At 46.2% G+C, this 24,078-nt stretch overlaps 1 protein-coding gene across 1 annotated transcript; it reads right to left on the bottom strand.

Annotated features, from left to right (window-relative positions):
* Window positions 1-5,900: 5,900 nt before the first annotated feature.
* LOC110690362 (probable endo-1,3(4)-beta-glucanase AFLA_105200) lies at window positions 5,901-16,424 on the bottom strand. The gene is made up of 5 exons (XM_021867181.1): window positions 16,209-16,424; window positions 7,682-7,909; window positions 6,330-6,639; window positions 6,052-6,185; window positions 5,901-5,957 (listed from the first exon to the last, which is right to left on the bottom strand). The coding sequence occupies exons 1-5, from the start codon at window positions 16,422-16,424 to the stop codon at window positions 5,901-5,903; spliced, it is 945 nt and encodes a 314-aa protein (XP_021722873.1).
* Window positions 16,425-24,078: the final 7,654 nt, after the last annotated feature.

The following is a 24,078-nucleotide window of genomic DNA, read 5'->3' as shown; positions in this document are numbered from 1 at the left end:
AAAAGAGAGAGTTGAAGCCGTACATCCCCAAGTACGAGTTCAACAAGGACTGCTCCACCATCCTCATGGAGATCAAAGACCGGTTAACCCTTGAAAAACCGGCAGCAATGAAGAGTCCCATCAACTGCCGGGACTAGAGCAATTTCCATGAGGATGTCGGCCATGACACCAATGGTTGCTATAGCCTTAGGAGGCTATTGGACCATCTGGCTGATGAGGGGGCTTTAAAGTCCTATATGGTGAAGTCCAAGGGTAACCCCAAAGCAAACAATGGACAACCGCCCAAAAAGCTGGCTATGAGCTCTGACACTATTGAAGAGCACATCTTCACCATAGCAGGCGGTTTAGCGGGCGGGGGTCCTACCATCCGGGGTACCAAGGACAACATCCGGAAGCTGGTCAACTCAGTGGATGAGGGCTAGGCGTCGAAAGAACCCTTCCTTGAGGTCCTCATCTCTAAGAAGGATCAGGGCAAGGTCAGGCGGCCTCATGATGACCCAATTGTCATCGAATGTAAGGTTGCCAACCAACGAGTGGGCCGGATCCTCATCGATACCGGGAGCTCGTCTGACCTTATAAGCTACCAGTGCTTGGCAAAGCTCAAGTACAAGCCTAGTAGCATGCACAAGGTTCCTCACCCCTTAGTCGGATTTGTGGAAGGAGTAGTGCATCCGGTGGGAAGGATTGACCTACTTATCCGGCTAGGAGAGAAGAGGGAAGGACGCACATGGTCGTCAATTTCTTGGTGGTCGAGGAATTGACTGCCTATAATCTGATTCTGGGACGTCCAACCCTCAACGAGTCCAAGGCAGTCATCATTCTTTTCCTCATGCTAATCAAGTTTGAGAGTGATGATGGGTCAGTGGGTTCCCTGAACGGGGATTAGAAGATGGCTAGGGAGTGTTACCTGTCAGACGTTAAGCCTACTGTGGCCGCAGCTGGCCATTGCGAGGAGCCCATTGACCTTGATGACTTCAAGAAAATCGCGCCTGCTCCCAAAGCAGCTAGTAAAAAGAGAAAAGCGGACCACCTGGTGGCCGTTAAAAAAGAGAATCAATAGCAATCACTAATCGAGAAACGATCAGAGGATCTACGTCCCCAACCAGCTAGTGATAATATTGACAAGATGACAGCCATCCAAAATGAACCGTAAAAGTGGGGACAGTTGATTTTGCAAAGTTGGATGCAGACTTGCACCAACTGTTGAAGGAATTCAAAGATATCTTTTCCTTTGAAGTGGAAGAGATGCCAGGCGTCAGCCTGAATCTTGCTGTCCACAAACTTGTCGTGGATCCAAAAAGAAGCCGGTTAGACAAAAGAAAAGGAACCACGAGGAGGAAAGATCTCAGGTGGCAGCCGCTGAGGTCAAGAAGCTACTGGATGCCGGGATCATCCGGCAATGCTACTACCGAGATTGGGTATCTAGTGTCGTCCTTGTTAAAAAGTCGAATGGTACTTGGCGGATGTGTGTTGATTACAAAGATCTGAACAAGGCATGTTCGAAGGATAACTATCCACTTCCAAAGATCGACAGCCTAGTCGACTCTACAGCCGGCCATGCCTTGATAAACTTCATGGACGCATACTCAGGCTTCCATCAGATACCCTTATGGAAAAAAGATCAAGAAAAGACGGCATTCGTCACTGATCAAGGGTTGTTCTGTTATACGGTGATGTCGTTTCGGCTGAAGAATGGGCTTGCTACCTTCCTAACGGATGCTTAATACGGTCTTCATTAATCAAATTGGGAGGAATGTAGAGGCGTACATTGATAACATGATAGTTAAATCTAAGATCCAGACGGATCACCTTGTAGACCTCCGAGAAACCTTCACCACCCTTAGGCGGCATAAGGTCATGCTAAATCCCAAAAAGTGTGTCTTTGTTGTTGAGTGTTGGAAGTTTCTCGGATTCTTGATTGATCAAAGGGGAATAGAGGCCAATCCGGAAAAGGTACAGGTGGTAATTGACATGAAGTCACCCGGCACTGTCAAGGATGTCCAACAACTTACCGGTTGTCTCGCGACATTGGGGAGATTCCTCAGCTGGTCTGGTGACAAGTGCCTCTACTTCTTCCAGGCAATCAAGAAGAAGACTAGATTTGAATGGGGAAAGAATGCTGAGGCGACATTCCAGAAATTGAAAGAGCACCTCCACTCGTTGCCACGGTTGCTTAGCCCTCTAGCAGGAGTGGTCCTCTCTATGTATTTGGTCGTCTCAGATCATGCCCTCAGTGCCGTTCTCCTAGCTGAGAGAGACAACATTCAGCTCCTAGTCTATTTCATTAGCCATGTTCTCAAACATGCTGAGCTGCAGTACCTTAAGTTGAAAATTTTGGTCTCGCCCTGTTTATGGCAGTCAAGAAGTTGAATCCATACTTCTTGGCACATCCGGTGGTGGTCGACACAGACCAACCCCTCAAGCGGCCAATGACAACCTTGGAGTCATCCGACAGAATTCTCAAGTGGGCTATTGAAATGCAAAGTCTAGAAATTTCCTTCGAACCTGTAATGGCGGTGAAGGGTCAGGCGTTCGCCGACTTCATTGTTGAAATGACAAGACCGCCTCGGCCGGACAATATTGATCAGGTTTGGAAGGTTTACGTAGACGAGAGCTCTACTATGAACGGCTGTGGTGTAGTCGTAATTTGCAAGTCTCTGGAAAGGGACAAATAAGAATACGCACTAAAGTTCAGGTTCCAAGCCACAAATAATGAGGCAGAGTACGAGGCCTGGCTAGCCGCTATACGCATGTGTAAGGTGGCACGGGCAAGAAAAGTTGACGCCTGCTCAGATTCTCAACTGATGGTTAGCCAATACCATGGTGACTATGAGGCCACCCATCCTGCGAGGATCAAGTATCTGTAGGCGGTCAAAGATGAGGTTGGGTCACTTGACGAATTGCATCTAAGTCAAGTGCCCAGGTCAGAAAACAATCAGGCGGATGCATTGTCCAAACTGGCATCATCCGCCACTTGTGATGCCCTTAGGTCAGTCTTTTGGGAAGTCATGGGAAAAAGAAGTATTGAACATGATCCCATTGGAGTTCTTGACCGAAGCTCTACCTGGATGGATCTCATCCGGGATTATCTAGCAGATGGCACTTTGCAGGACACTTCTTGAGCAGCAGCAGCATAGAAAAAGCGAGCGTTGAGCTTCAAGATCTACAAGGGGGAGCTCTTCAGAAAGGGTTACCTCAAGCCGTTACTTAAGTGTGTTACCCCTCAAAGGGGAACAGAGGTTTTAGAGGATCTACACTCTAGCTTTTGTGCATCACATATAGGCGGTAGAACTCTAGCAAAAAGGGCCAGACAGCAGGGCTACTTTTGGCCCACTCTTGAGGCAGACGCCGTGGAAATGGTGAAAAAGTGTGACAAGTGCTAAAGATTTGGCCGGCTTATACACCGTTCGGCTACAGATTTGACGGCTATCTACAGCCCGGCTCTATGTGCAAAATGGGGCATGGACATTTTAGGTCCATATACGCCTGCCACAGGCGGGCGGAGGTATATCCTGGTGGTTGTATATTACTTCACCAAATGGGTTGAGGCAGAGGCAGTCAAAAGCATTAAGACAAAGGATGTCATCTCTTTTATCAGGAGAAACATCATCACCCGGTTCGGGTTCCTATGTCTATGGTCTTTGACAATGGCTCTCAATTTGAAACGCCTACCCTAAAGAGCTGGTTGGGAGATCAAGGGATCTCATATTAATGTGCATTAGTTGGCCACCCTCAAGCAAACGGCTAAGTTGAAGCCTTCAACAAGCTCATCTCAGACAACATTAAGAAGAAAATTGAAAGGGCTGGCGGTCTAAGTGTGGATGAGTTGCCTCATGTCATATGGGCCATCAAAACAACCGAAAAAGGGGCAACCGATGAAACCCATTTTCTCATGACATACGACACTGAAGCCGTCCTTCCTATTGAACTTTATGAGCCAACACTCCGAATCTGATTCTATGATGAAGAGAAAAATTCGGAGGTCATGCGTCTAGCATTGGATTCACTCCTGGAGCGTAGGGGCAATGCCGCCTTACTTCATGAGATTTACTGTCTGAAAATGATGAGGGCCTACAACAAAAGAGTACACAAGCGGCCCCTCAAAGTGGGTGACTTTGTGCTACGAAAAATGGAGGCAACCGGAAGGAAAAATGAGCAAGGAAAGTTAACCCCTAATTGGGAGGGCTCCTACCAGAGTTTTGAAGAAGTTAGAGGCGACACCTACTGCCTGGAAACTCCAGACGGCATGCAGCTAGCCAGATCCTGTAATGTAGATAACTTGAAAAATTATTACTTCTAAGGACTAGTAAATTTTTTGTAAATAAAGTACATTAACAAAAGAGTATTTTACTTTTATTATCTTTTGTATAAAGTCCCATTTGTGCAATGCAAAACCGGGCAATTGTTTTCTCTAATTGAGTAGAAGGCTAACTACCGAACTTAGTTATTCATAAGGCCAATGGCCAACATATTTTAAACCGCCTGCTCCAACATGAGCAGGCATCCGGCGATGCCCATTTGGGTGAATTCGTCGAAGAAAACATCTCCCTTCCGGGTGGTACATTGTTCTACAAGTCATAACCTAAACGACTTTAACCAGTTAGGTTAAAGATAACTCATGGTCGTTCGAATGATCTATCGAAATCAAGATACAACCGGTCATTGCCTCAAGGCACTACAGACGGTGAATCAAATCTTGGTATGTAGTCGGCTTTTGCCAAAAAGCACTACAATCGGCTACAAATTCCAAAATCAAGGTCCAAACCTTGTAACTTAATCCGCAATTGGTTAAAATGCATACGTTCGGCCATAGGCCATCTATATACCAATTAGCGGCACTGTCGGATACCCTAAGGATAATCCGGAGCCGGTTGACCGAGTAATCTAGGTTGGGTAAAGCAAACACCGCCATCAGATCCAACTTAGGAATAATTCTATTTCAAAATGGTCAAGAACCGCCTATTTATTAGTCCAGATGCTTGTATGGATGGCTGCCTGCTTAGATTTGGATTAACAATAAGCAAACAACCATCTAGGGGCAGAAAAAGCCAATGCATCCGGCATACCGCATGTATCAATTCGAATCATAATAAAGAAAAAAGATATTTCATTCAAGGCAAAAATTGCAAAAAATTGAAGCAAATAGTATTAAAGCAAAACCGACACAGTCGGCATATATATATATATAATTAAAATGTCAGCCGAACCCTTGTCCGGGGAAAGATACAGAATGTACGCCACACGCAGGCCGGATGAAGGCAGGAATAAAAAAAGGTTAAGCTACTACTGCTGCTGTTGCTGTTGTGACGGCAATCCCTGGCCAGTAGGAGGGGCTTCTTGAGTTTGCTGGGTTTAAGCTTCTCCAGCCTCACCTGGCAATATCCCTTCCGCGTGCTCCTCCATCTTTGGGATTCCGGCCCATTCTTCAAAGGGTGTCGTCTTCTCGGTCCCGAGAACCTGAGCGTCAAATACCTCAGTATCGTATTTGTATCTCAAGTCGAAGAAGGCGTAGTCGGTGTCCGGATGGATCATGTACCAGGCCATCTTCATGCGCTCCTCACAATTGCGCTTGTTCTCAGGGACTAGCCAGTCTTTTTCAGCCGCCAACTGGTCCTTGTGCTCCTTATGGGTCTGGACCAGCTCATTTTTCTGCCGGGTGACCTCAGCCTTCAGCTCGGTGTTCTCCTTGTCAGCCTCCCCCAAGGCTTTGTCGTAAGCCTTGAGTTTGTTGACTTGGAGTTCACAATCGACTGCCTTTTTGTTGGCTGTATCAGCAGCAGCCGTGAGCTTCTTAATCAGCTCCTCTTGTTTCATCTCTTAGCTTTTAGTTTGGATTTCAAGCATAAGGGAGTTATTTTGCGAAACATCTATTAGTTCGGTTGCCCGTCTCTTGGCATCCCTTACCTCCTCTTGCTTTTTCCGCAAAGGACCTTCATTCCATCAACCCACAACATCACCTGCAAAGTCAGCCGGAAAAGAAGTAAGTTTCTCAGTTATATTATAACCGGCAATGAACAATATTGCACAAAAGTATCCCAACCGGTAAATTACCTCAGCCAGCAGTGAGTTGATGCAGTCAATGTTGACCTGGTTGATACCCGGTACCAACTCCTTTTCTGACCGGGTGAGACTCCTCAGCATTCTCTTTGCGTAGTTTTGCAGATCCGGCCAACGAGAAGAGGCATCTACATCATGAGATTATCTGTTAAGTACTGAGCATTTGCAGCGCCTATATTCTATCGGCTTTATCAGGAATCCCCTGACTGAGTAGCTTGGGACTTGACTCGAACAGGCCCAAGCGGCTAGGGTGGTCAAAGGTGAGATAGTACCTTGGTTTTTAGGCTGAGGGGTGACACCACCCCCAGCCGCATTAGAGCCGGATGCAACAACAAGCACCTGGCTAGAGGGAACCTCAGGCTCCCCAGCTCTGGCCTCAGCCGGCCCTGAGCCCAAGCCTAGATCTCGCAGACTCATGCTTGCTGAAGTAGGCCTCGCAGGAGCTGGCTGTCTTCTGGCAGAGGCAAAGGCAGGGGCAGGGGCAGGCGGGACCCTCCGCCTTTGTGAAGAAGGTTGGGCGGGCTCCTCTCCCGGCCTTTTTAGCATTTGCCTTAGAGACCGAGGGACGTTCTTGCTCCCCGTCTTCAAAAGAAAGCAAAGCAAATGGTTAGTATTAAAATGGGGTGTAAGTCATATAGACGGTAAAAAGAACAACCGGTGCTTACCCCATCATCTTTGGCCGCCAGTTGGGCTTTTTTTTCTCAAGTTGTTCCTTCTGAATTTCAGCGGCTGACTTGGCCGGAGTTTTTTAGGGAGGAACCATCTCGAGTCCTTTCTCTACAAAGAGAAAAAATAAAGTTACAGATCATTCAAACACCATACAGGTGGCATAAGATGTCGGTTAAGCAATCAACGTATGTTTGCTCCAGAAAGTGCTAAGACAGCAGGCGGAAAGGAACGCCTCGTCTTTAAACCAATTCGGATGAGGGACCCACAACTTAGGGACAATGACTTATGTCCCATCATCTAGAGGCAGGGTAGTTTTCTTAAAAAGGCCTGGCTCCATTATTTGATCCTAGGACCTCTCCGGTATCTTGGGGAGGGCACACTTCTTTCCTAGAAGAGCTGGATGTTTATTATAGCGACGCAGCTGGTGGTTCACAACCGGAGAAGGGGAAGAAACCATGTAAAATTTTCTCTTCCAGCTGGTCTACATAGACGGCTTCTCCAACGTTATCATGTACTCCCGATGCGTGGTCAATGTGTACCACGCATTCCAGCCGCCTGGGGCACGACTAAGATAGTGCATATGTGTAAACGCCTCCTTACTAGGCGTTATGTTCTGCATTTCACAGGCGGCTATGTACCCAAGAATGTTCACCTAAGAGTTAGGTGTGAGCTGCCAGACGCCAAGGTCGTAGCCCCTTAGAATGACTTTGATTGTGTTGTGGTGGGGGAACCAGAGGCCGGCTTTGAATGCTGCCTCATAGAAGCCTAAGTAATCATCAGCGTGATCCAAGTCGTCATCCCAGACGACGGCCGCCTCCACTGGCGGAACAACGACTTCCCAGCCGGCCCCTATAGGGCGCTTTTCCAAGAATGCCGGGAGGGTGGCGTTTAAAATAACATCCCGAGCGCTCATGAGAGCCTCTATTGGTTTATTTATTGAAGGCCAAATATATGCCTCCTCGTCCTCTTGAGGGGCATCTGGCTCCATCGTCGACTCAGTGGAGTCGGATTGTTGGATGGTTTCTTCACCGTCTAAGCTCCCGGATTCTTCAAGAATCTCATCTCCGGGCGTGCTAAGTACGCCCTGTTGGTCATAAGGAGCATCATTAACCGGAGTTCCGGCTGAATCACCGGACTGGTACTTGGGGTCTACAACCGTCCACCTTGTCCGAGCCATTCTGTCCTACACATGAACAGAGACGGTCGGATTTGCAGAAGAGTAAGGGTGGTTCAAACACCCCCTAACGACATCCCTAGTCCTAGATTCAGCTGTGTCCGGTTACCCTAGGCCGTGCCGTGTGTGTGTTGGGTGAGTCCATTATTCTCTAACAATCTATACAACCGGGAAAAACTCAAAAAAGTTGCAAGGGGCAGAGACGGTACCTTGAAGTTGTGAAAAACATGGAAGGAGGTTGACTCCTTAAAGCTAGCAGACGGATCTCTGATTTGTGGCTTGAAGATACCCGAGACGGTGCCCGGATATACCCCTTTGAAGAGAAACTGAAACTTGTAGAAGATCTAACCGTTTTCTTAAAATGTGGCTTGAAGATACCACAGGCAGAAGAGACCGGCTGTGTGTCTTTTGAAAGCTAAAGAAAATAAACAGATGGTAAGGCGTTTTTGAAGAAAATTGCTTAAAGATGCCCTAGACGATAAAAGACCGGATGTGGGTCTATTGAATGCAACAAGAGAAAATTGACTAAGTCAGACGGTACCTTAGTTAGTTGATCAAAGAGCACTCAGACGGTATTCGGATGTGTTTGAATTGAAGAAGCTGGTTGAAGGCAAGAGCAGCCGATGTCAGAGCTTTTTTCTCTAAGAATTATTTTTGCGAAAATTTGTAAAGAATGAAATGAGAGGAGAAAGCCTCCCATTTATAGGAGGGGCAGAAGGCGAACCGTCACCTCCCCCTCCAATTCAAATTCGAAATTCGAATTTAAAAAAAAAATTAAAAAAATGGAGGGAAGGAGACGAACTGTCACCTTCCCAGAATGTGACCCGTGTCACAGGTGCCACGTGACAAGCCACGTCACACCTGTGAAGGCAAATGTTTGGGGTAAATATACCCTATGCCACGAGGACCAGTGGCATGCTGACACATGTCAGCCCCCAAAGACGCCCAATGGGATCCAATCAGATGTGGACACGTGGCACTGTAACCCTAATAGGGGAAATAATCCTCTTCTACTATAAATAGAGGAAATTCCTCATTTATTATTCATTCATGAACACAAACACAAAAACCGAGCAATATTAATTGCAGAATTCTATCTGAATCAGAGAGAAAACCCATTTATTTTCCGCACTTTTATACATCCAGAGACGTTTGAACTTGATCGTTGGAGGCAGAACATCACCCAACCGAAGTTTCGTGGTTTTGCAGGTACAGACGGTCGGCGCACATTCCCGGAATTGTAACTCTCCCAAGGGAATCCAAAAACCCTGAAACAAGAAGTACCAAAAGCATCTAAAATATCAACTTTTAAACACTCTGAGGCCATCTATAACATAGGATTTGAAATTGAGGATGACCTTATGAAAGCAAAAGTTGCTAATAATAGTAACAACAGTGGCTGGAAAGGAAAGAAGAATGACACTCTTTCTACTTCCAAAACCACCTACTCTAATAACAATGATAGCACCTATGATCTCAACGATGTCTTAGCCTTGAATAATCAAGGACCAAGAAAAGAACGAAAGAAACAGTTCACCCTTATTGGAATGAGATATGACACTGCTTTCAATCGTCTCCATGCCAAAGGATTGATCATTCCCATTGGACCTATCCAAAATCCAACGCCTGAAAGGAGATCACCTAATTGAAACGCCAACGCCCATTGCAAGTATCATCAAGGCAGGGGTTATACTATTGAGAGTTGTTGGAAACAAAAGGAAGCCATCCAATAATTGATCGACAACAACAAGCTTCCAATACCTCCTGCCGGTAAAAAGCTAAGCATCAACAATTCCCCACTTTTTGACGCCTTGGCTATTACCGAAGATCAAACCCATTTTGATCCATCTCTCCACATCAAGCCTATCGAAGAACCTTTCAAAGAAGAGGTTGCTGCTGTTTAGGGTAAAAAAATACCCCAGACACGTGGCCCTATGGCCATGTGACACGTGGCACCCAACCATTGGTCAGCTGGGCTCCAATCCCCTACTGATGAGATGACTTATAACCCTGTACCCCCGGATTAGGACAAGCGGCCGTTGGTCGAGCCTGAGGTCCAGACGGACCATGAAAGTGGTGACGACTATGAAGTCGACACCTATGTGGCCCGAGACGGGTCCTTTAGAACAAAACGCACCCGTTCCACAGACAAGAAGGAACGGGATAACAACCAAGATGCTCCAGGTAACCCAGCCGGCAACCCGGTTGGAGCTGCCCAGGCGGTAGAAGGCTCTGCTCCCGTCACCAGGAACGAACTCATGACCTTCATGAATAGTTTCAAGGGCGAGATCAAGAACCTTATTCGGTCAGCTACTCCCAAAGAGAGTCAGCCGGCCAAGAAGCATTCCTCTAGGAAGAAGATGATCAAAGATCGGGTCCCTACCCCTCACCCAAAACCAAAGGAGAGGGAGGGCCTCAAGCTCGATCCAAACAGGCTCTGCTTCCCTGAAGCGAAACTCAGAAAAACCATCCGGCACTTACAGCTAGATGGTTCCAAGAAGACTTTCTCTGATGCCCGGACGTTCCTCCAGGAAAAGAGAAGTCAAGCGTCTGCTTCGGGCTCAACGTTGACCTTCCCAGACAGTTTCCGTGACACCTCTAACAGGCGTACGGGAACAAGCCTAGGGAGTCAGACGGGCGAGCCCTCCGCTCGGTCTGGACCCAAAGTGATCCAGCTTGGTCTATTTGGTTCGCCAAATGGACTGGGTGGATCCTCTTTCACCCAGCCAGGTCTCTTTGATGGGAATGTACAGCAGTCGTACCAACCCATGGACTGGCAGCTACGCCTGCGAAATTTTGGAGAACAGCTAACAGCGTTCTCCCCCGAGATAACCTAGGCGGCACAACCGGCTAAGGTTAAGAACATGTTAGTAGGGGCTTACGATGGTACCTCCAACCTAGAAGACCACCTAATGGCCTAATCTAACCTCATGTACCTACAGGGGTTGGACGATGTCGTCTGGTGGCGATACTTCCCAGCTACCCTGAAGGGCATCGCCCAACAGTGGTTTGGTAATCTACCAGCCGGCTGCATCAACAACATTAGAACTTTGGCGTACTTATTTACGTCAAATTTTTCAATGAATATCCCTGCCAAAAAGACTAGCCTTGACCTAGGGGAAATACAGCAGGGTGACAGAGAAGGGCTCTGGTCCTACGTTAGACGGTTCAATTCGATGAGAATTCAGATTCAAAGACTGTCTGACGAAGTTGCTTACACAGACTTCTTTAAGGGTCTGAAGGATGGGTCGACCTTTAAGTTTGACCTCGTCCGGAAAAGGGTAGCCACCCTTTAAGAGGCGTTAATGGAAGCTGAAGCCTATATACAGGCGACGATTCTTTGCGCTGTAAAGCAGCTGTCGGATTCCAAAAAATCCGACAGAAAAGATAGCCGGCAACAGCAACAGCCGACGAAAAGAAGAGAATAGAGGTCTGGACGGCAGACCGCCGTAGTCAGCCGGCTCAGAAGCTCAGACGGAAATCTGAAATGTACGTTCCCAAATACGAGTTCACGAAGGAATGCTGCTCCATCCTCATGGAGATCAAAGACCGAATGTCTCTCGAGAAATCGGCTGCGATGAAAAGTCCCGTAAGCAACCAGGACAAGAGCAAATACTGCTAGTACCATGAGGATGTCGACCACGACACTAATGGTTGCTATAGCCTCAGGCGGCTATTAGACCATCTGGCTGATGAGGGGGCTCTAAAGTCCTATCTGCCCAAAGCCAAGAGTAACACCCAAGCAAAGAAGGGGCAGACGACAAAACCAACTCTGAGACGGATGAAAAAACTATCTTCACCATAGCAGGCGGTTTTGCCGGAGAGGGCCCCACCATTAGGGGTACCAAAGATAACATCAGGAAGCTGGTCAGCTCAGTGGATGAGGGCCAAGCGTCGAAAGACACCTTTCCTGAGGTCCTTATTTCTGAAAAAGGACCGAGGCAAGGTCAGGCGGCCTCACGATGATCCCATAGTCAACGAATGTAAAGTTGCCAATCAGAGGGTTGGCCAGATTCTAAGAGGTACCGGGAACTCGTCTGAACTGATCAGCTATCAGTGCTTGACCAAGCTCAAGTACAAATCCAGTAACATGCACCAGGCGCCTCACCCACTAGTTGGTTTTGGGGGAGGAGTAGTGCATCCGGTAGGAAGCCTAGATCTTCCCATCCGGCTGGGTGAAAAAGGGGGAAGGACGCCACATGGTTGTAAAATTTTTAGTTGTAGAGGAACTGGCCGCCTAGAACATGATCTTTGGTTGTCCGACCCTCAACGAATCCAAGGCTGTCATCGTCCTCTCGCTCATGCTCGTTAAATTTGAAAAGGATGATGGTAAAGTCGGTTCCCTGAAAGGGGACCAGAGGACGGCTAGGGAGTGTTATCTCTCTGACGTCAAACCAACTATCGGAGCAGCCGGTGACGTTAAGCCCATAGACATCGATAACTGCGATACCGCAGTCCCGGCTCCAAATGGAACCCGCCAACCAAGAAAAATAGCAATCACGACCTCAGCCGGCTGGTGACTGCCTCGATGTCGTCCTAGACGACACCCGCCCTGATAGAACCGTCAAGATTGGGACGGTTGCTTTTGAACGGTTGGGAGCAGGCCTGCTTCAACTTCTGAAGGAATTCAAGGACATCTTTGCCTTTGAAGTGGAAGAGATGTCAGGCGTCAGCCCGGATCTAGCCGTCCACAAGCTCGCCGTGGACCCTAAAAAGAAGTCGGTCAGGCAGAAAAAGATGGATCACGGTGAAGAAAGATCTCAGGGGGCAGCGGCTGAGGTCAAAATGCTGTTATATGCTGGGTTCATCCGGCAATGCTACTACCCGGATTGGGTAGCAAACGTTGTTTTTGTGAAAAAACCGAATGGTACCTGGCGGATGTGTGTAGACTACACAGATCTGAACAGATTATGTCCCAAGGACAGTTACCCGCTTCTAAAGATCGATAGTCTGGTCGACTCAACAGCCGGTCATGCTCTAATGAGTTTCATGGATGCCTATTCAAGTATCCATCAAATACCTTGTGGAAAAAAGATCAGGAAAAGACGGCCTTCGTCACTGATCAGGGGTTATTTTGTTACAAGGTGATGCTGTTTGGGTTAAAGAATGCACCAGCTACATTCCAGCGCATGATAAACACAGTTTTCATCAACCAGATTGGCAGGAATATAGAGGCGTACATTGATGACATGATAGTGAAATCCAAGCTACAGACGGATCACCTATTAGACCTCCGAGAAACATTCACCACACTCAGGCGGCACCGGGTCATGCTGAACCCAAAGAAATGTGTATTTGGTGTTGAGTTTGGGAAGTTCCTCGGATTTTTGATCGACCAAAGGAGCATAGAGGCTAATCCGGAAAAAGTACAGGCGGCCATCGACATGCGGTCTCCCCGCACTATAAAAGAGGTCCACAAGTTGACCGGTTGCCTGGCGGCGTTGGGGAGGTTCCTCAGCCGGTCAGGCGACAAGTGCCTCTATTTCTTCCAGGCCATCCGGAAGAGGCGAAAGTGGCATTCCATAGGCTAAAGCAACACTTGCACTCTTTGCCAAGGCTAGTGAGCCCCCTACCCCAGGAGGTTCTCTACATGTACCTAGCCGTCTCTGATCAATCCCTCAGCGCCGTCCTCCTTGCTGAGAAAGCCGGTAACCAGCTCCCGGTGTATTTCATCAGCCATGTTCTTAAAAATGCTGAGCTCTAGTACCCTATGATCGAAAAATTTGGGTTGGCCCTATTCGTAGCAGTCAAGCGGTTGAAGCCTTACTTTTTGGCTCACCCGGTGGTTGTATATACAGACCAGTTGCTCAAACGCCCAATGACCACCATCGAGTCATCCGACAGAATGATCAAGTGGGCTGTTGAAATACAAAGCCTTGAGATAACTTTTGAATCCACGTGGGCAGTGAAAGGTCAGGCGTTTGCCGACTTCATTGTCGAGATGACTAGACCGGTGCAACCAAAAAATCCTGATCAGGTTTGGAAGTTATTTGTAGACGGTAGTTCTACAGTGAACGGCTGTGGTGCAGGCGTTACATACCATTCTCCGGAAGGGGATAAGTTTGAATATGCTCTGCGGTTCAAGTTCCAATCCTCGAATGATGAGGCAGAGTATGAAGCCCTGCTAGCCGGTATACGCATGTGTAAGGCGGCAGGGGCAAGAAAAGTCAGACTCTCAGTTGATCGTTAGCCAGTAACATGGTGACAACGAGGCCACCCATCCGGCTATGATCAAATATTTGCAGGCGGTCAGAGAAGAGGTGCGTCACTTAACGAATTTCATCTAAGTCCAGTGCCCCGATCCAAGAATAATCAGGCGGATGCCCTTTCAAAATTGGCATCATCCGCCTCTTGTGATGCACCAAGGATAGTCTTTTGGAAAGTCATTTAGAAAAAAAGCATTGATCATGACCCCATTGGAATTCTAGACCGAAGTGCCACCTGGATGGACCCCATCCGGGCTTATTTGACAGACAGTACTTTGCCGGATGTCCCTTCCAAAGCAGCAGCACTCAAGAAGCTAGCCCTAAGTTTTGTTATGCACCAAGGGGAGCTCCTCCGGAAGGGGAACCTACAGCCTTTCCTGAAGTGTGTAACCCCGGAAAGGGGAACATAAGTCCTAGAGGACCTGCACGTGGGATTTTGTGCCTCACACATAGGTGGCAGGTCCCTAGCAAGAAGAGCCAGACGGCAAGGGTATTTTTGGCCCACTCTTGAGGCACACGCCACGGATTTGGTGAAACGGTGTGACAAATGCCAAAAGTTTGCCCGGTTGATACATCGACCAGCAAATGATCTAACAGCCATCCACAGTCCGGTTCCATTCGCAAAGTGTGGCATGGACATTCTGGGTCCTTAAGCCCCTGCATCAAGCGGTCGCCGCAACATTTTGGTGGCAGTGGACTACTTCACCAAATGGGTTGAAGCAGAGGCGGTTAAAAGCATAAAAGCAAAGGATGTGATCTCCTTCATCTAGAGAAACGTGATCACCCGGTTTGGGTTCCAGTGTCTATGGTTTATGACAACGGACCACAATTTGAAACGCCTATCCTCAAGAGCTGGTTGGGGGACCAAGGAATCTCCCATTGTTTTGCATCCGTTGGCCGACCTCAGGCAAACAGACAAGTAGAGGCTTTTAACAAGCTTATCTCATACGGTATAAAGAAGAAGGTGGAAAGAGCCGGTGGACTATGGGCAGAGAAATTATGTCACATCCTTTGGGCCATCAGGACAACCGAAATAGGGGCAACTGGTGAAACTCCATTTTGTATGACATACGACACCGAGGTGGTACTCCCCATTGAGCACTATGAGTCAACCCTCCGCATCATGATGTATGATGAGGAGGCCTACTGGGAAGCCATGCGCCTTGTCTTGTGCTCAACACAAGCGGCCCCGAGAACTAACGAATCATCCGGTGACACCCATACGGGTGAATTCATCGAAGAGAACATCTCCCATTTGGGTGGAAAATTGTTCTAGTGATCAAACTTCAGGCGGCCCTGCCCGCCTGAATGATCCATTGCACCAAAGAAACGCAGACTAGCATTCCCAAACATGCAGTCGGCTCGCTCTTTGGAAAAAGTATCAACAAAGGCTAGTCTCAAAACAGACAGTCGATACCCAATGTCGCCGCCTGACTCACTAATAGAAGGTAGGCCTCAAACATTTGGTTTAGGCTATAACCTATGCAAAGGTGTTCTTGCAAAAGCCCAACCGGCAAATGGACACCCTAAACCTACGCAAAGGCCTTTACAAAAGCACCAGCCGGCAAATCAGTAGAAACCGGCTGGCATTCAGTCTGATGTTAGCACTTAGCTAAATTATTAATATTTGTACTATTGCATATTGATAGCCGCCTAGCACCATGTCACTTCTGCCAGCCCCCTATCCAGGGGAAACTACCCTAACCCAACCCAGTCTGGTTCAGGTTCATGCGGTAATATACTTGCAAAGAGTAAAAAAAAATTTTAAATTTTTAATTTTGTGCAAAGGTAGTGCAGAAGAAATTCATTCAAAAGCCGGCTCTGCTGGTGGAAATGTTTACAAATAAAACCGGCACAGCCGGTGAAATATATCAATACTCGAAATAGAAAACAACAGCAGAATACGCCGACCCTTCCGGCGCTATTACAAGGTAATGCACGGCACTAAGGCCGGGAGGTCGTTGCTATTCTATCTGAACGGTCACCCGGTCAGCTGGAGCCTGAGTTCCTTCCGGATGAGCTGGGTCGGTGATGGGAACGGAGCCAGGAACAACTTCATCCTCGACTGCCTCCTCGCGGCCAGCCGCCTCAAACCATTATACATAGGGTTTAGGCCCCGGCTTGCCTTCCTTCTCAGCCAGAATGGCAAGATCTGCGTATTTGTAGGCAAGCTCCCAGACGTTGTAGTCTGTCCCCAGATGGATAATGGAGAACGCCCTCCTCCTCCGGTTCTCGCAGTCCTGCTCATTCTCCTCAATGAGCCGGCTCTTTTCAGCTTCAAGGGTGGCCTGGAAGTTGCCCTGTGCAGCAGCCGCCATTTTGACCTGACGGTCATTTTCTTTTTGCAGGTGGGAGCTAGTCTTCTCCACCTGGTCCAGCCGTTTGAGGGGCTCCTCATGCTTCTTGAGCTCATCTTCGGCATTGTCCAGGGCCGCCTGAAGATTGTCCACTTTGGTCTAGGACTCTTTGAGGGCCTGTTGGAGGGTCTTGACCTGGCCCGCCTGTCGCATGATTATAGATTTGGTTTCTAAGTCATGCATAATCATTGAATATTCAGCAACATTATGTGCATCATCTACAACCCGTTTGGCTCTCCTTACCTCCTCCTGTTTGCGTATATAGGCCTTTTTGAGCCCTTCCACGCGCAGCAGCGCCTGCAAAAGCATTACACGGTAGAAATATCGGACGTGCATACATAAAATAAGATGACGTGTGGGCACTTTAAACTTACGTCAGCTAGCACGACCATTACACGGTCGGCATTGAAGGTGTGGATCCTAGGGATCGCTTCCTTCTCGTCCCGGGGGACGGCTTTCGGCATGGCTCGGGCATTCTAAGTTGCATTCGGCCAGCGAGGGGAATTATCTGCACCAGAAACAGACGGTGAGAAAGCTGCATATGCTCCACCTACGGACAGCCGACTGATCGGAGAATCTCCCGGCTTAAACTGAGAATATGACTTAACCCGCATGGGTAGGTCAAGCAGCGTGAGGTTGAAAGGGTTTGTACCTTGTGGGGGACCTCTTGGTCCTCCGTCTGTAGATGGACCCGTTTTGGCCCTTATTTGGGTGACCTCTTTTGAGGCCACGTTTTCAGCAGTTGACCTGCCTGGGGTATTTATTGATTTACCGCCGGTAGAGGCCAGGACAGTAGATGTTGTTTTCTGCACCTTAGATGCAGGCTCTAATGCAGGCGGACTTGGCCGAATCTGCTTCTGAAGGGAGCGGGGTGTTTTGCTCCCATCCTGAAACAAAGCGGCAAAGGGTCAGACGGGAAAGCAAAAAATTGTACACATAAATCCCAAGTCATACGGTCTAACCTTCTTAGCCGCCTGAGCAGCAAGTTTTTTCTCCAGATTCTCCTTCCGGATGTTTGAAGCTTTTCTGGCAGGGGTTTTTCCTGTTGGCAACATGTTCTTTCCTTCTTCTGTAAAGCACAAATCAAACACATCCAGTTAAGATTAGAACAATATCACAAGCATTGCAATCAAAAGAAAGTTGCTAGCCGACATAAAATTAGCTGGCTTAGGCTCTTAACCTACGTCTTTCGAACATGCTGCTAAGCCCGCAGGTGGACAAGAAGCACTCGTCTTTAAGGAATTCATGTTTGGGCACCCTTATTATCTCTCCGGTTGAGAGAGTGGAGGACACTAGCTCAAAGAATCCGGAGTCCAGTATATCCTCTCTATCGTTCTCCGGTACCAGGGGCAACCGACACTTTTGCCCTAAAAGTTTTGGTTTCCGATTGTAGATCCGGAACTCCCTATTCTCCTCTTCAGTCGGAGCCTTAACCAAATAAAACCGGTTCTTCCAGTCCAACCATTTAGACGGCTTATCCAGCGTCATCAAGTATTGGGGATAAGTCGTCAAAGTGTACTAGGCTCTCCAGCCGCCTGGGCTTCTACTCAAATAGTGCATATGGGCAAACGCCTCCCAGCCGGGGTTGAGATCCTGCATCTCACAGGCGGCGATATACCCGAGTATGTTCACCCAGGAATTAGGGGTGAGTTGCCAGGAGCCTAGGCAATATCCCCTAAGTTTGGCCTTTATTGTGTTGTGTAGAGGGAAGTGGAGCCCGACCAAGAAGGTCGCCTCGTAGCACCCAAACCAGCTCTTTGCATTGGGTTGGTCGTCCTCCCACACAACCGTTCCCAACTCCGCCGGCATTGACAACTTATAACCCTCTCCTAGCGGCCGCCTGGTGACAAAGTTCGTCAGGGTGGACCGCATAAGGGCCCTGTCCTTAGTAGGAACGACAATCATGAGAGGGTCGTTTCTACTATGCTAAGTAGGCCTCTCCGCCTCCTCGCTATCTTCATACGAGGTCAGGTAGCTAGTGCTACTGCTTTCAAAACGACCGACATCAAAGTCGGATGGGGAGTTAGGATCCTCGTTGATGGATCCTGAGTGCTCAGCCTCCTGAGCAGGGGAAGTCTCCTCGTTGTATGAGCCTAAGATGCTATCGCTTGGGGTGTCGGGGATGCCCCCGGGTGAGTCTCTAGCCACCTCGTCCGGGGCTCGTCTCTCAGGCGACAACTCGTCTGAGCCCCCGCCTCTATAATTAGGGTCCATAGCTGTTCCCCTAATCCTTGCCATCGTGTCCTGCACAGACACGGAGTCGGTCGATATAGGCGTTGAAAAGGGGAAATTCCAAAGATCTGAGGCGGCAGATCCAGTTCTAGACTCAGCCGTACTAATTGACCGGCTGAGTTCACAACTATGTTTAGGGTATGGCTATAAAGGGTCCATCTACTTATGGGACTAGTAAATAAAAGCACAAGTAAAAGACGCAAATGGAAATACATGGAAAAGCTTGAAGGAATAGAGACGGTACCTAAAGAAAGGGAGAATTTGTTGAAACCTCAAGAAATTTCTTGGGGATGCTTGTGAAGACGCGGACGGTCTGAAAACCGGCTGAGTTCCCTTGAGTACCCTCACTAAAATCCTTTGCTTGCTCGCAACAACGCAGGCGGTCTGAAAACCGGCTGCTCTCAACTATCAAATTTTCGACTACTCTCAACTCTAAAATACCGAATGCTCTCAAATTCAAGAAATTTCGCGAAGTTATTGTAAATGAGAGCTCGAGGGCACCTTCTCCTATTTATAGGATTTGTCCTAGAAGGCGAAGAGTCGCGACCCTTCCCCTTCTACTTTTCCCTGCTTTTCCTTCAGTTAGAATCTAAATAGTTTTTTTTAAAAAAAAATTAAAAATTAAAAATTAAAAAAAAAAAAAAACTGTCAGCACTCTTCACAGGCGCCACGTGGAAACTTGCAACGTCAGCACCTATGAGGGGAAAATGTTTGGGGTAAAAAATACCCCAGACACGTGGCCCAATGGCCATGTGACACGTGGCACCCAGCCATTGGTCAGCAGGGCTCCAATCCCCTACTGACACGTGTCCAGTAAACCCTAAATGGGAAACAAAAACTCCCCCACTATAAATATTGGAAGGACCCTCATTAATGGGGTATTCATAAATACATACACCAATCCCAAGCAATATTAATTGCAGAATTCTCCCATTACGCGAGAAGTAATTTCGCTATTTACGCACACTTTTCCTCCTGTACGTTACTGACTTGATCGTCTGAGGCGAAGCTCCAACTAACCAAAGACTTCGTGGTTTTGCAGGTACCAGCGTTGAAGGGCATTCTCGGAATTGTAACTTTCACGCAGGACACATCAAAAAACCCAGAAACAGCTGCCATTGAAGAAGAAGAGGAGGTCTTCTTCGATGCCATGACCGATTTCCGAAGTGAGGCTACCAATGAAAACATTGCTAACCTCCCTAATGAGGCTACCAAAAAAGACATTGTTGGCCTTCATAATACTATTTATATATCCCATGTCGAAGTTCAAAATCTTCTTAGACAAATAGTAAACATTGAATGCCATCATATTCAAAGAAAAAGCCACAAGAAAGAAAAGTTACAAAGGGTTGCACACCTATATGCATCACTTATGAAAAAGATTTTGACATGCTCCATAGCAGGGGTATGGTTAACCTCTCAAACCAAAGGATTCCTAAGCATTCGAATCTCTTGAACGAGAGTATTGCAAATACCATTCATAAGTGTCATTTATGACACATATTAGGGTGTTTTTCTCCCTTAGTTTTAGGTTTATTTCGGTGTTTCTTTGTTATTTCTATTCCTTTTACTCTTGTTTTTGTTATATTTGTCTTAGTTTACGGTTTTAGGCCTTAGTTGTGAATAATATGCTTTTTGCTCGGTTTCTAGCTTGATTTGCATGTTTTTCTTTGTGTTCTTTCACTCTTTTCTCTCTTTGTCTATTTGTATAGGTTCTTGACGCTTTCTTCGATGCTTATGAACCGAGAAAAGTCAAGAAATTACAATAGAAGAAGCTTGAAGCTAAGGAAGATGCTAAGAAGCTTCAGACAAGAAAGCTTGAAACTCGTAGAAGGCCTTAAACCGAGTATTGTTCACTCTTTCACCCATAACTTTTGATCTACACCTCAAATTGAGGCGATTTAAGATGCGTTGGAAATTAGACTTGAAAAGCTTTCCAACGGTAGGTCGCACACCCCAAGAGGCTTCCTAGAACAGAATTTATGGCCGTTTGAATCTGCAAGATACTGCCAGGCTACGCAGCCTCCGCGGGCGCGGCTATAACACCCGCGGGCGTGGATAGTGGTGCCGCGGGCGCGACCATTTCTGCCGCGGGCGCAGCACTCCGTGTTTCTTGGATTTGCAACTTTCTAGAGTTTCCTTGCCGCGGGCGCGGCATTCTAGGTCTTTTTCGAGCTTTAATTTCGGATTTCCTTCATTATTTTCTTGTAATATAAATAGAAGACTTCCTAGATTTCTCAATGGAGAGTTTTACATTTCCTCTCTCGTCTAATAAGGATTAGGGTTAGATTAGGATTTTCTCTCTCTATTTTAGGAGTAGTTTTAGAGAGAGAAAGCTTGGATTTCAATGGAGATTTGGGAGGTTGAAGAAGCAATTTTGTGGATTCTCTTCTCATTTATTCAATGAGCTTTTCTAACTTTCTCTCACCTTTATTGATTTGTTTAACTCTTGTTTTGGTTTAATTCATTGTTGATTAAAGTAGTTAATTAGTTTGGTTGTTTGATTCTTTCTTTAATTCTAGTTTTATCTTGTTTTCCATGTTCATCTTCATTATGTTTGCTTAGTTTTTGTTCTATGTAAATGGATGAAGGTTAGGTTGATGGATTGAGTGATTGGTTGTGATTAGTATGCAATTGATTCTTGATTATTGTGTTTGGATAATGCTTACATTGACTAGAATCTTTTTAGCTAATTGATTCTAGGTTCTTCATTGTGCTTGCAATCAATTGTGCGGAAGTGAGTTGATTAAGACTCTAGATTCTTCCATACCTTTGCTAGGATATTTGCAAGGGAGTGAGTTAGCTTAGTAGGATTATTAGCATGCTTAATTGTGCGAGAGTGAGTTGAGTGTGTTATTCGTTCCTAATTGAGATAATGATCATCTATTGCAACTTGTTATTGAATTTATTAACATAATTGGATTCCCCTTTCCGTAGTACCTTGTTAATTGCTTGAAGTAGTGTTTTAGTTGTTTCTCTCTCTTTCTCACAACCTTCCTACTAGTTTAATTAGCTCAAATTAATACACTTAGTCCTTGTGGTTCGACCCTAGCTTGCCACTATCTAGTGTGAACTTGATAGAGTTAGGTTAGGAATATAAATTGTAAATTTGATCTAGGATAGTAAACCAATGACCTATTATCCCCCGATCAAATTGTTGGCGTCGTTGCCGGGGACTAAGGCGTTTATTAGTTTGTGTTGATTAGATTAGTTAGGTTCTTGTGTATAGTTTTATTTTTGTTTTCTTTTGTATATATTGTAAAAAAAATGGCATGCTTATCTTTTCCTCAATTTGATGATGAACCCTTCTATGCTTACTTTGAAAGACTTGAGGGTTTCCTTAGCTTCCATGGTTGTTCTCTTAGTGATGCTTGTGGTATAGCTTATTGGGGTATGAATGAGTATACTAGGGGTGTGGTTGAAAGTATGTTTAATGGTGAATTTTGTGCTTTGTCCTTGGATGATGCTTGGAATTTCTTTGTTTGGTTTGCTAGGGATACTTGTGATAGGGATTCTCATGTTTCTAGTCTTGATGAAAATATTGAAAATTCTTCTAATTTTTGCATGAACTCCCTTGATGTGTCAAATGCTCCTTATGAAGAACCTATTATGCATATTGACCCTTCCCCCTTATATGCTCATTGTGATGAGGTTTGTGCTAATTTTGATGATATGCAATTTTATTTTGATCATGAACCTCAACCCAATAACATTAATGCCTAAATTCTTGCCCAAATGCAATATCTCACCCAACAAGTCCAAGAGCTTCAAGAGGAACAAAATTTGAGAGAAATGAGACTTGCCCAAGTGATGAGTGCTAGGGTTGTTGGAAATAGATGCGAGGCACCTCACTTGGAGTGGAGAGTGATTTTGAGGATGATATGGGCCAAGGATGTAAAGATGAGGGGAGATTTTCTTATGATGAGAGGATTTTTGAGGATTTTAATCCTTTTCATTCCCCTTTTGAGCTTGAGCGCCTTCCTTCCCCTTATTCACCCCCTTTGAGAGCTACCCTTGGCGAGGATGTGATTGAGCCATTTTCAATTTTGGATGAGGGAATTCATGAGGAGGATGAGGATGAATTTGAGCAACCAAGAGAGATTGAGAGTCCCTTGGATGATGGTGGAGGAGTTGAGAATGAAGAAAATGTTGATTTTGTGGATTCTAACCCCCTTCCCCATCTTGATGATTTTAACTCGCATGTTTGCAACCCTTCTATCTATGAGTATTTTGGACTCCTTTGAGGTTATTACTAGTGTGTTCATTGAAGGTGTAACGAAAAATCGTAGCCTTTTGAGAGAGTTCATTGGCAATGCTTCATGGGAAAGGGATGCGTTTGAGGGAAACCTTCATCCTTTTCATGCATGGTTTTGAGACTCTAGGCTTTGAAGATGTTGAGGAAGTTATTGTTCATCATTTTGATAGAGAAGAAGATGTGGTTTCTCTTGGAGGTTGGATGTTTGAGGGAGATGGAAATCATGAGTGTTCTTCTTTTAAGGACTCTATGATTGACTTCTATGCTCTTATTTGTGATTTGAGGAATGGTGGTGAGGAAGAGTTCATAGGTGAGACCGTTGCTCCTATTCCCTTTTCTCATGTCACTTTTTCAAGAAGATTTAACCATATCCCCTACTATCCTATGTCCCTCCCTTCTTTTGTCAAAGAGCCTATTTGGGACCCTCCTTCTATTGGTGATATTCAAGCCCCTCTCTCATCGATTATTGTGAAAAAGGGTGATTGTGCCCCCGAAAAAGATTTTTAGGAGGATTTGTCTTTTTATTCTTTTTCTTTTTCTAAGTTTTTCTTTTCCTCGTCTTCTTCTTATTTTCTTGATTTTTCTTCTTTTTTTTGGCATCCCCCTCCTCACTTGCACGCAATAATCTTGTTGCACGTCCTCCTCCCATTATTTGCCTACCGTCTATCCTATGAAATGTGTAGTAGTGCATTTGACAAGCTCTTGCGTTCGTTGCAATATTATTTACTAGAGTGGTCTTGCTTGGACGTTAAACAAGCCTTTCTCAGGGAGTATACTTTGGTGCATTGGTATTGGATCAAGACCCAAGGAAGTTTGACTCCTCTTTCCTAGCATATGGTATATGAGGCATAGCTTTGGAGGAAATTGGCTTTGAAGGGTTAAATTAGGTCATTTGTGGGTATTTACACCTACCTATATCCGGTTATAACTTTCCTTGCTCTTTCTCTAATGGTTGGTGGCTTGAAGACCATGTGTTGGTTTGTTGGATTAATTACTTTATTTTCCCCTCCCCATGGACTCTATGATTTATGATTTGAGTGTATTGTCTCATTGAAGGTTAAGGGAGGGTAATTCATCATGCTTGGGTAGAATGTTGGTCCATCTTTGCCATGCACTTGAGTATATGCA

Source organism: Chenopodium quinoa, unplaced genomic scaffold (genome assembly GCF_001683475.1).
Source record: "Chenopodium quinoa cultivar QQ74 unplaced genomic scaffold, ASM168347v1, whole genome shotgun sequence".
Classification (NCBI taxonomy): domain Eukaryota; kingdom Viridiplantae; phylum Streptophyta; class Magnoliopsida; order Caryophyllales; family Amaranthaceae; genus Chenopodium; species Chenopodium quinoa.
Note: the sequence above shows the minus strand (reverse complement) of the source record. Positions and strands in the feature narration are given on the sequence as shown.